This window comes from Syngnathus acus, chromosome 1 (genome assembly GCF_901709675.1).
Source record: "Syngnathus acus chromosome 1, fSynAcu1.2, whole genome shotgun sequence".
NCBI lineage: Eukaryota > Metazoa > Chordata > Actinopteri > Syngnathiformes > Syngnathidae > Syngnathus > Syngnathus acus.
This window is the reverse complement of record NC_051087.1, coordinates 5,269,114-5,281,695: the sequence shown is the minus strand read 5'-3', so window position 1 is coordinate 5,281,695 and position 12,582 is coordinate 5,269,114. Positions and strand designations below refer to the sequence as shown.

General features: G+C 40.6%; 1 protein-coding gene across 1 annotated transcript; it reads left to right on the top strand.

Moving 5' to 3' along the window:
• The first annotated feature begins 1,871 nt into the window (after positions 1 to 1,871).
• On the top strand, positions 1,872 to 11,245 carry LOC119126916 (ATP-sensitive inward rectifier potassium channel 12-like). Its single transcript, XM_037258472.1, has 5 exons — positions 1,872 to 2,163; positions 4,783 to 4,956; positions 5,418 to 8,020; positions 8,654 to 8,716; positions 9,937 to 11,245. The coding sequence occupies exons 2-3, from the start codon at positions 4,865 to 4,867 to the stop codon at positions 7,045 to 7,047; spliced, it is 1,722 nt and encodes a 573-aa protein (XP_037114367.1). The 5' UTR covers positions 1,872 to 2,163; positions 4,783 to 4,864; the 3' UTR covers positions 7,048 to 8,020; positions 8,654 to 8,716; positions 9,937 to 11,245.
• The last annotated feature ends 1,337 nt before the right edge of the window (positions 11,246 to 12,582 follow it).

The following is a 12,582-nucleotide window of genomic DNA, read 5'->3' as shown; positions in this document are numbered from 1 at the left end:
TTACAAACCACAACGTTAGATACAGTTGTACGCCAATACAAGAAGGGTGTTGTTCTTATAGTAAACACTTTTTAACTCTAAGAAGGCATCCTGTATTATATCCAACTTCCAGTATGATGCCATGACGTTCCACATCAATCCAAACAACAACCACAAAAATAATCGTATCGTTTAACGAATAAATCATCTAACGGTGTAATTGAAAACTGAAGAATAATTTACTTCATCTTGCTAGATTGACAAATCCCCTTTGAGTTTTTTTTTTATATTAAAATTTAGATTCAATTAATTCATTCACAGGGAGAACCACTCTAGGACACACACACACACACACGCACACGCACGCGCACACACTTTTCACGCCCCCCTCGGCCTGCTTTTCTATAAACAAGTTGACCTGGATGAGCCCTCAAAGTGAATAATTGGCTCTCATGACATGCGAGCTTGGGAGTCATCAAGCAAGGCCACTGAGACCCAAAAAAAAAAATACACCAACAAACCTCATCATCTGCCTAAGAAATCTAAAAATGGACTAAAGAGAAGCGTTACCATGATGCAAATGAAGGCTTCTGTTGGTTAATTCCATCCCTGATCTTCTCAGTGAGCTTTGTGTCTGGGGAAAAAAAAAATGTCCATTGCTCCTGTATAAGTGCTGTACATGTTTTGGAATAAATACATTTAAAGCCACGACTGTATAAATCACCAAGTGGTTTAAAAAAAAAAAAAAAACAGTGACTACTTATCTGCTTCATTCAAATGTGTTACTTGGACTGCGAGTTCATCTCGGCCCACTCGTTTCTTTTGTCAGCCCACGCGGGCGAATCTCTGACCTCTGACCTTCAGCCCACGTTTCTGGGCGCTGCAATACAGGATCCCTCCCACGCACTTAAAACACCCACCTGTTGTTGCACCAAACAAAAAAGAATGCATTTTAAAAATAAATTGCGCGGCGGGAGAGTATGTGTATTTATACACACAGAGAAAAGCGAAGATACAGTTTCCATGGAAACTAAAAAGTTTGGTCTGATCTGCAAACTGTTTCAAAACACAGGCTAAAAGAAACTTGTACACACAGGCGATTTGTTTATGGTAATTTTTTTCTCTCCAAAGGTTGCGTGATTTTGGACACAGCCTAAGGACACTATGAAGACCTTATGGACCATTAAGATTCTCATAATTACCAGCACGTGTCACTGTTATATAACATCTGCTTAATCAGCACATAATGACTCTCAACTAACTTAATCACTTCTTTTGGCACTGGTTTGAATTTGAGGTCGGCTCAGGGTAGATCAGTGTCGTGAGGCATCGGCTTCTGTGCAGTTATCTTTAAAGTATGGGACAATCGAGGAATTGGAATGAGTATTTTTTTATTTATTTAAATGACTTTTTAAATTCCACACATAGCCCCTTTTGCACTAAATTTAAAAGAAATGAAAGGAGTTGCTGCAATTGGCCACAAAATAAGCCAGCTGTGTTCACTCCCACAACGGCGCAAATGCCCATTTTCGAAATAATGCAAAATAATAATATAAAAATACAAATAATGAATTTATAATTTTATATTCAAATTTTACTCACCTATAGTCCACCAATACAGTGTGACTTGTGTGTATACAAATTGAAATTATCTTCTATTTTATTCTTGTCCAACCAAGCCCCTCAAGATGGAAAGACCACATTCTTCAGAACATTTCGGACAGCACACAGTAGCTTTCCAAATTCAGAACCTTGGAAATTTCACAATAATATTGAAAAAATTTGTGACGTTTCGAGTCAAGCCTGAGTTGGCTCCATGCTAAATCACAACATATTTCCACACAATGGGCAAAACAATAGCAAATACAAATTGGAAGATGGTCATACCTCTCTCTCTTTCTCTCTCTCTCATGATCTCTCTCGCTCAAACACACACACACGCATACACACACTCACACAGGCACGCACAGATCGAGGCAGATGCCCAAGCTCGAGGCAGCAGTGAAACGCTTCACCGTTATGGAGCAACGATGACCAAGCGCACATTGGAGACATTTACAAGTTTGTGCAAGACAAAGCACACAAAAAGAAGTTGCGAAAATATTAGAGAAAAGCGAGCAGCGACCAGACTCAGGATGACGGCAATGACAGTTCCCGAATGATTCACACTGCCGGAACATCAAGGTGAGTGTCATCATTTATTTGGAGTATTGAAATATGACCAATAAGTCGAACATAAAATAAATGCTGACTATCTTGCCTACTTGCTGTATTGATCTAAAATTTTATCCAAATCTGAAAATTTGCAATTTTGAATCCCTATTTAAATATAACCCAAACGCTCAGAAACACGTGGATCGATAGTTCAACAAAACGTTCATCTGGCTGAGTAAGCCGACTGTAAAACATGTGGCTAGTGTAAACAGAGAGAGGGTAAAACATCTGAATGGATAAAATCATTTTACAGTTTAGGGTAGGGTTGGGGTTCGTCACCCAAGCCTCCCCCCCTCCCCCCTCACCCCCTCCTACCTCACTCCTCTTCGTGCCTGTCGATTGTCCCTGCAGGCCGTGCATCGATTTTCAGCACTGGACAGCTCCCGTGGCCCCAATCAGGCCCACGTACGTCACACATGCCGCTTCGTTTGCAAACTGCCCCATCATAACTTGTGCTTGCATACTTTCAAGCATTGATTGCAGCTGACGGTGGAAACTCTGCTGTAATCTTCAATTGTCAGTTCATAAATTAGGATTCCTAATGTATTGCCTGTGTCTAAAAAAAAAAAAAAAATCTAAAAAAAAATTTCAATACCACCCCATAAATTTTAAATTCTTTAATGACTTGTTTAAACACATTATAATATTATCTCTAAATTGAATTAGAATATTGTGCAGTAAAAATACAGAGCTAATGGAAGCTCGGCTAACATTATCTATTTAGTTAGTTTAAATTTATTTAATTGTAGGTTGTATTGTCGTAGAAATGGAGAGCACAAAAAAATTTGACTTTTGTATTTATTTGACTGTTTTTAGACTTTTAGCTATTATTTATATCATAGTCTGGGTTTTTAAGAGAATCCTAGTGTTGCATAAAGTGATCACAAGTATTTTCATTCTCCGGTGTTTTGTCACACTTTCATTCTCTTTTTTTCTGCAAATACCATTAGATGGAGTAACATCCTCTGATGTCATAATCTCGTCATCTTAATCTCTACTGTCTTCTTTTCTCTTTACACTTTGTGCAATCTGTAGAAAGATTCTCAGAAAGAATCTTTCACTCACACATTCTTTCTCCTTTTCATTCTTCTTCTCTGTTTATCCTTCCGCTCGCATCATTAGAGTTCAGATTGGACAGTTCAGGCCGGGTCTCGCGGCAACCACCTTTTATATTGTTGTTTGGACTGGGAGATTAAGAGGCATAATAATCTGGTATTTGACCAGGGCTTTCTCCATCTTTTGCCTTGCATGAGATTATGTTGGTTTCCCTGACAAATTTGAATAAGGCTGACGTCAAGCATGCGGGATCTTGATTAGATCACGTGGCTGTCGATTCGTGTCGTGTGCTGCGATAGCAAAAAAATACACAACTTTATTTTCTCTTTATCAAGAGAAACGTTATTATGGCAACACACACCACAATAAATTTACTATTCCCAACGACAGAAAAGTGAAAGTTTGACCTAAATATTTGAAAATAGAAATGAACAGAGTGTAAAATGGTTTGCCCTCACTTGAACTGAATGAATCGTTATATTGATCAGGTGAAATTGTATAAAAAATGGAGTAGTTGCACTGATCTTGCTTATAGAGGCGCTCGTCTTTAAGAAAAAGGCTGAGCTTTCACTTAGAGGACATTTTCCTCCAGATGCCGGAGTCGTTGTGTTGACGTCATCCTCCTATTTGGGGATTATCCAGTTGAAAATCACTCGGGATCCGGCCAATCAGAAGCCAGTTGGCGACATCTGTCCTTGGTGCAAGTCTGGGAGAGCCGCACACGTTACATGACGCTAAATCCCATCAAGATGTGTATTTGCGTGTATCGTAGAGTGCTTATTGATGATGGATATTGTTGTCGGAAATATTGCCAAAACCATCCATTACTATCTTGCTTTAACACAAGGCACTCATGTCGAAGTGATTGGCAAAGCACCAATGATGCCCTTTAGGATTGCATGCGATTGACCCTGCTACAGTATTGCTTATGCAACACATTTTTGTTTCTGCTGCTTCTGACATAATAAGCCAAGCAAACTCACCCCTCAACCTTGTCATGGGGCCAACCAGCAGATCAATTGTTCCTCTAACAGTAGATTACCACTGATTCATGTTTTTTTTAGACCTTTGCCCCCACTGTTGCCTGTCTGGTTTTCCACCCCTAGTAAACTCCCTGAGGCAAACCACTAGAAGGACCTAATCAATAAGCTTTCATTACGCAAAACTGTCTGCCCTGTCCGTGCATTAGGGCAAGGCCAAATGCTTGATTTTTTTTGGGGGGGATATTTGGATGGATGCTTGGATAATTTCCCCAGGAACATGTGCATAGCCTCTCGATCCGTTGCCTTGAAAAAATGGACGAGTACCGATATCAGGTATCGGTTCGATACTTGCCTTATTTCAAGGTATCGAGTACTCACACGTGTTGCTGATACCAGTTGCTGATAACAGTCAGTAATAGTATTATTCTGAAAAAAAAAAATATGGCAAAACATCTTCAGGCTTGGTTATCAATAATATTTCTGAATTTGAACTTTTTTGTAAAAATCCGAGAAAGGTCTCTAAGGTTACACATTTCTTTTCTGCTCCCAGAAAATGTCATGAGAAGACGCTGGTCCCAAGTGCGAGACCCACCTGAGCTCATACTGTATCTCAGTCCGGCAAGAATACTTTCATGGTTGGAACTGCCCGTCCCAACCTTCATTACTGCCCTTGCAGACATAGACTGATGATCACCATTGCCATGGGAGCAGTGCGAGTCAACAGGTAAGATACCGAAAACGTGACGTACATACCAAAGTGCCGATTGATTGTGTCGCCTTTCCTGCGGCGAATTATTTACATCCCGTCGCCAGAGAAACTACTCTGTTGGAGATGCATACATGTATCACTCACAGTCATGAGAAGTTGACCTCTGCTGAGGCCAAACGGACGTCCGTCTCATTTGATTGGCTGGAAAGTCATGACGTGGCGCCGGACTACTCCAGTGTGGGTGGTGGTAATGCACTTTACAAAAAAAGGCATGACCTGCCACATACAGCACGGATCAATATGATGAATGTGGTGGCTCACTGGCCCAACTTGGACCCAAGTTCATGCAGACTGTGACAATCCCACTGGAAAATGGGACTTTCCAGGAAACACAGGCATAGAAAATAAAATGCATTTTGCCAGCTTGAGTTGTCCCAGTTTAGAAACATTAGTCACACTTTTCTTCTGTTTTCCAGATACAGCATTGTTTCCACAGACGAAGATGCCCTGAAGATCTCAGCCTTGGGCCTCCACAATGGCCACAGTCCTCTGACTCAGCAGACCTTGACGGGGTTGTGCATGCAGACCCAGGACGAAGGAGCGGGAAAATATCCTGCAGGCCAAGAAGGACGAGGGGCTCTATCTCTGAGAGTGCCGGACGACTCCACGGTCAACACGTGCCGGGCTTCGCCGTCATGTCGACACGCCGGCGCCGACCTGGTCACCAGTCGCCTGCGCAGCCGATTCGTGAAAAAGAACGGCCAGTGTAACGTCGTTTTTGATAACATGGAGGATAAACAACGTCGATACCTGGCTGATATTTTTACCACCTGTGTGGACATACGCTGGCGTTACCTGCTGCTCATCTTCACCGCCACCTTCCTTTTGTCCTGGTTGTTTTTTGGTCTGGTCTTCTGGGGAGTGGCGTTGGCTCACGGAGACTTTGACCTTCACTTCCCTACGAAGGAAGGAGATTCTCAGAGCAAGTCGGAGGACAGGCGGGACCAGTGGCGGCCATGTATCCTACACATCCAAGGCTTTATCGGGGCGTTCCTCTTCTCCATAGAAACGCAGACGACCATTGGATATGGTTTTCGTTGTGTCACCGAAGAATGCCCAGTGGCTGTGGTGACCGTGGTGGTGCAGTCCATCGTGGGCTGCATCATTGACTCCTTCATGATAGGCACCATAATGGCCAAGATGGTGCGTCCCAAAAAACGGGCTCAGACTCTGCTATTCTCACATCACGCTGTCATCGCCTTGCGGGATGGGAAACTGTGCCTCATGTGGCGCCTGGGGAACATGCGGAAGAGCCACATCGTGGAGGCTCATGTGCGCGCCCAGCTCATTAGACCCAAAGTGACCGCTGAGGGCGAGTACCTTCCTTTGGAGCAGACAGATATCGACGTCGGTTACGATGACGGTCTGGACCGGTTGTTTCTAGTGTCGCCGCTGGTGGTGGTCCACGAGATCAACAAGACCAGTCCTCTGTATGACCTGAGCAGTGCTGATCTTCAGAAGGAAGACTTTGAGATTGTGGTCATCCTGGAAGGCATGGTGGAAGCCACGGCGATGACCACTCAGGCCCGTAGTTCCTATTTGGCCAAGGAGATCTTGTGGGGTCACCGTTTTGAACCGGTGGTCTTTGAAAAGGGGAACCGCTACCACGTGGACTACTCTAGCTTCCACAAGACGTACGAAGTGCCAACCACACCACACTGCAGTGCCAGGGAGCTCAGTCAAAGGGAAGGTCACAGACGGGCGTCCTCGTCCTCCGCTTCGAGTTCCTCGCGGTCCCCATCACCTCTTGCTCCGAGGGCAGCCCGCCACCTCCTAGGTCCTCATTCCCCGAGCGCTTTCTGTTATGAAAATGAAGTTGCACTCTGTTGCGGAGACGATGAGGACGAAGGGGAGGTAGACAGCCTAGGGGTCAAAGGTGACAGAGGAGCAAGTTTGCAAGATGACCTTCCCGTGGGATTCAAGGAGACATTTGTAAAGGATCAGATGGTTGAGATGCTGTGTGTGCTGGACACTCAGAACCAGATCAGTCTGGATAAACTGCAGCCCGATCTCCCTTTATACGTCAGTCGAGAGTCTGGAGTCTAAAGCTGACGGCAAGCCAAAGGCTAACCTCATTGCACTAATGGTGAATACAAAAAATCAGTTCACTTTTTGAACTATACAAGGAAGGATCGTTTTGCTGGTGTGTGTCTTGGCTGGCATCGGTTTTGAGAATTGTACATTTTCATTGATTGATCGAGGTATCGATTAATCTCCTTCAACAAGTCCATCTCAAAGACTTCCTTGCTTTAGTTAATGTGTGTATAATCTGAGAAGGAATCAAGCTTTTGCTCTTGACTTCATTTTTTTGTAAATATATTAGTGTTTAATTTTAATATGGAACTGATCATTTTAGTTCATACATCAGATGCAGCTGCTAGAAATATTGCATTTTAGGGTGCCATCACACCTATAGTTCACTTTTTCCTGTGGGATTCAGTCGATGGATTTGTAAACTTGGTCCTTGGTTTTGCTCTCTTTTCAGTTTCACACGGTAAAAAATAAAATGAGATAAAATAAAAAAGGAACAAGGTTTGGTGTATGCGCTCAAGATGTTTTTGGAAAATCATCAATTAACAAGTTCTAATTAAGAGCCATTACCAAACCACACCAGAGATTTTATTTTTAGATTATAGATTTTTGTTTGGTCCGCTCAAGAGTTACTGTGTTAAAGGAGCCATATCATAGTAATTTAAAAAAAAAAAAGCTTTTAGTCATGCAAATTCCTGACCAAAACTCCCCCAAAGTGGTGTTTTTCTCCGTTCACTTATCTTGGAGTTTCTTCTGCAATGTGCTCAAGTACTAGTCAATAGTAGTCATTGCTTCATTTCTGTTTGGTGCATTAGATAAGTTTTTTTTTTTTTTTTTACATTAGTTTTGACACGTCCTACTTTATGACCTGTCATTGAACGCACCTCAAATCTACCGACGAACAACTTACTTCCGGCTTACTTCCGGGTTAATATAGCCACAAAATAACTCATATTTAAAAAGAAATTAGAACGCCATTTTGCCAAAGGTAATATATAATCATATACACGCATGTAATTGACGTTGGAAAGCTTAAAATAGCATGATAGAGTTTATTTAATACTTGAGAAAATGAAACGCAGTGATGGGTGAACGAATTAACTTCAGTTGGTTTCAAACTGACCTGGAGCACCCATCTAAAAACACTTGATTTGTCGATATTTTTGTCAGACAAAGCAGATAATTTTTATATAAGTGGTCTACACATTTCTAGTGGTCTTTGCTTGTTTGGCAAACCATTAAGGCTTTAGGTGTCCTGCTCAAACAAAATCACACCACTGTTCATGTTTTAATGGAACGAACCATGATGTGTGCAAGCGTTTAAAAGGAAGCATGGATTCTCACAGTTTTAACAGTTATTTCCTTACATTGGAACATCCTTTTAACATCACAAAAGGAGATGTCAAAATTTGCATCATCTGAAACAAAAATAGTATGAGTGAAGAGCAGAATTCAAATAACTGTAAAACATGTATGAGAAAATGCACTTTATTCTTCTTTTATCAGTAGATACAAACAGTGTGTTGTTTTGTATGATAAACAGCGAATAAAAACAGTTTTTACTGTTACACTTAAATGAATTGCCCTTCCTTGCATTGTGCACAACATTCTTTTTTTTCAGGTGGATTCTTCCATCTGTGTCCACATTTTACTTTCAGTTTGCATCAAAGGTGATTTAATCTAGGTAAGTAATGTGGATGCAAGCTTTGTTGTGATATGAGAAAATTGAAACTCGACTATATTATAATTAGTACAGAATATGATGTATTTAATTCATATTTGGTTTCAGAATAAATACAGTAAATCCCTTCATCTCATCTCTGTTGCTAGGCAATCGTTAGACAGCACGGTATATTATAAAATGCTGCTGATATTTATGTGTACAGTATATTATACCTAAAAGAAACTAGGGCACAACAGTGCTAGAGGCTCCAAAACCAGGTTGGCATGATCAGGACAAGAAGGGCAAAGAACCAAAATAACTTGTAATAATTCATATCCAAAAGTTCCACATTGGAAGAACAAGTGCATTCATGTAACCCCTGGCCCAAAATATGCCCATTTTCCCTCAGGTAAAAGATGAAAATGGAGCAAAAAATGGAGGTAAAAGATGAAAATGGAGCAAAAATAATTTACTAAATGAACAAAGTGGGAGATCACAGGGAGGACAGATGACACGCTTTGGAAAAAACATATAGGACAAAAAAAAAAGTTATTAAGATGACAGCAAGCAGTGCATTTAAATGGGTGCTGTTGACGCGCCCCCATGTGGCTGAACCATGCCATTGAACGCCAAAAAATAAAAAGGCAAAATGTGCTTTGTAGCCCCTCATCTTAGACCTGCAAGTGTTTTATTAGATTTTGTGTTCATGCAAGAATCATATTTATGGCCTGATTTTTTGAAATGACATATTAGTTAGTAGTTCCTGCTAGACTGCAAAAAAATAAATCTAAACCTTAAACATGTTGACCATGACTACCTTAAATAGTATATTAGACACTAAGAAAAACAACAAAAACATAAAGCAAAGGCAAATGGCATTTTATACACATGTGATGTGACAAGTTACTTAAAAATTATTTTGCATTAATCCAAGGAAAATAAAATAAAATATAATTGTGACAAAAAATATATTAGGAGAAGCTCGGCTAACTACATCCCACTTAACACACCCCACGCCACTGGATAATAGCTCAGTATAATCTTTCAAAGACATCAATAGAGCCTTTGCTGACTTTGATCGCAAGGGAGGAAAAAGGCTGATCACGTGTTCAGATTTCTTCTTAGTGCGCCTAACTAGCATAGCTTGTGTCAGGCAGATTTCCTGCTGAGGATAATTAAGTGTGATCCGCAAATTCGCCTCCCGCTGCTACTCAGTTTTACCTCAATATGTGCTCTGACAGTCATCATCTGACCAGATGAGGCATCTCATCTCTTCATCTCCAGCTGTTTCCCCTGTCATGGCGTCCCATCGCTCTCCTGCTGTCTTCTGAAGTGCCCCGCAAGTTCTGTGAAGGAAAGTAGCTGGCTGACCTCTGCGACCTCTGTAAGGGCTGCTAATGGCTGACGAGAGGTCTACCTAATAAGGTGCTGTCTTCATCTCAATGTGTGCTTTCATGTGTGTGTGTGTATCTGCTGGCTTTTCTGGCCTGACTGGACACTGGCGGCCCGGGGCTGTGTGGCCAGAGATGGTGACAGTGCGTGTGCTCGGCAGGGGACACTCTTTAGACACTGGGAAGCACGGGGGTGATGGCAATAATGCTGCTGATGGCGGTGGGGGGTGTCTTTGATTCCATAATGAGCTGTTGTGTGCTTGCCGAGCTGCGAGGCAGCTCGCTGGAAGAACAGAAGAGCTTTGTGCGTGTGTGAGAGCGTGCGCGACTCAGCTCAGCAGAGGCCGACTGGCCTGGGAAGCACCACAGGGCAAACTTCTGTCTGTCTGTCTCTGCTTGTCTGTCTGCCAGCTAGCCTGTCTGTCCGCCTGTCCGAATTTTTAGGGGTAGCAGCAATGCTAAGATGAGCAAGACACAAAATGATCTGTCACGTTACAAGTGTACTGTTAATCAGATTTCAACTTTTTATTTTATTTTACAGCGTTCGTTTTGACAGTGACACGTGCATAAATTCTAAGAATAGTGTAATTCGACTTCATGGTGTGACTTGCATGTACACACCTCAATTTGCTACTTCAATATAATTAATGTAATAGGCCCAAACTAACTTTATTTAATGCCATTTTTTTTACACCAGCTATTTTGATTGACAGTAATTCAAGAAAAAAATAACATACAACTACAGGTGCAACAATTAATGAATTAATGAAACAATAATAAATTATTGAAATTAGTCCAACTGTTTTAATAGTTTAGATGCCTTGTTTGATTTGTAGTCAATGAATTTTAGTGTATTCTATGGGCATTCGTTTTTTTTTTTTCTTTTTTCTTAGTTTGAGATTAGTTGTTATGTCACATGTCTTGCTCATAGGAGATAAGAGAAAGGACGTGGACATTTTTATTTGCCGAGTGGTGGACTATTTGGGCATTTATTCTGGTTTGGAAATACAAGGCAGTATGTGTTTTTAAAATTACAAATTTGACAGATATCCAAATAATTTGGAAAGAGTGGCACAAAACCACATGCTGTCATTGTCATTTTTCAGCATGCTTTAAAGAAACAAGATTGATTTGACGAAAATAAAGACTTTAAACCGCATGGAGACTTAGTTTTCAAAATGTTCACAATTTTGTAACCACCATGTTTTTGTTTTGTTTATTGAATTTGCAGTTTTTGATTGAGAACTTTGTCAGGAGTAAATCCAAAAAGGAAGCACAAGCTGATAGAACAGTTGTCTTTTAATTGTACACAATAATGCCTCGGAAATTTTTTTATTTTTTTAAATAAAAGCAAAAACACCTTAAGTAGTAGAAAACTCATTTATTGTGGAAAACTTGAAAATCGCAACAAAACATGAATTATCACAAATTTAATTCTACTCAAAGTGTTAGTCAGTGTTAGTCATAGTTATGAAAAGTATTTAAAAATCCAAAACTAACATCACAAAAACATTGCAGTTTTTTTTTTTTCCTCCAGTCTTTTATTTTATTCTTAATAGAGCAGCCATGCCAACCCAACATTACAAATTGCTTAGGGGTGAGTCATTGACCATGATTCGCTGATTTGACTCATGTGACGGTTGCAAGCTGAGTCCTGATTGGTCATTACCTGAGTCCGGAGCAAGTGGCAAAACCCGTTTTTAAAGATGCTAATTGTACAAGAAAAATAATGAAGTCATCAAATTAGTTGTAGACCAATTTTTTTTTATTGCTGAAATGGTTAAATAAATAAAGCATCACTTTAAATACAAAAAAAAATGACAATATCTCAAAAACTTAAAAAAATTAAAAATAATAGACATTGTCATCGGTGGGTTGGGTATAAAAATATCCGTGATTCAAATTGACTTTTGAACAGTGTTATTAGCAAGTCAATACACTAAAGTGAGGGTTAATGTTTTTTTTATGGATTCCTAATTATCTAACTGCTAATATTGCAAACAATTTCCATGACCATCATGTCACAAAGTTGAAGATTAGACATTCAACTGACACACCACACTTCACGCTACAACTGGAAATGTAGAGGGGGGAAAAAAAATTATGTGGGTGCCATGAACATACAACCCCGAATCCAATCCATTACGCCCACTTTGATTCTGGTCTCTGCACGCTTGCCACTCCAATGAGTGTGTGTGTGTTTGGCACTATGTGGCAGCTTGAGACCAATCAATGAATCTTACGACATTGTCGTCAGGGACATATTTTAAAAAATAATTGTGATGGTGAAAAAAAGTCTGTGCGTGTGTGTAAGTGCAGCGGTAATTCAGAATTATGTCCCTGTTGACCCCTCATAAAATATGACCCCTCTGAACTGTAGGCAAACATCATTGCACATAGTCTAGAGGCAATTTAATTTTTTGGACTTTATTAAAGAAACAATCGAGAAAAAAAAGAGACTACAAGAGACACGAGGGAGGGGCAGTCCCCAAATCG

Bases quoted from the DNA above. Each gene is read 5' to 3' on its own strand.
- LOC119126916 (XM_037258472.1), top strand. From the start codon at position 4,865: ATGGTTGGAACTGCCCGTCCCAACCTTCATTACTGCCCTTGCAGACAT. The intron at 4,957-5,417 runs GTAAGATACCGA...TCTGTTTTCCAG, and splicing joins GGAGCAGTGCGAGTCAACAG to ATACAGCATTGTTTCCACAG.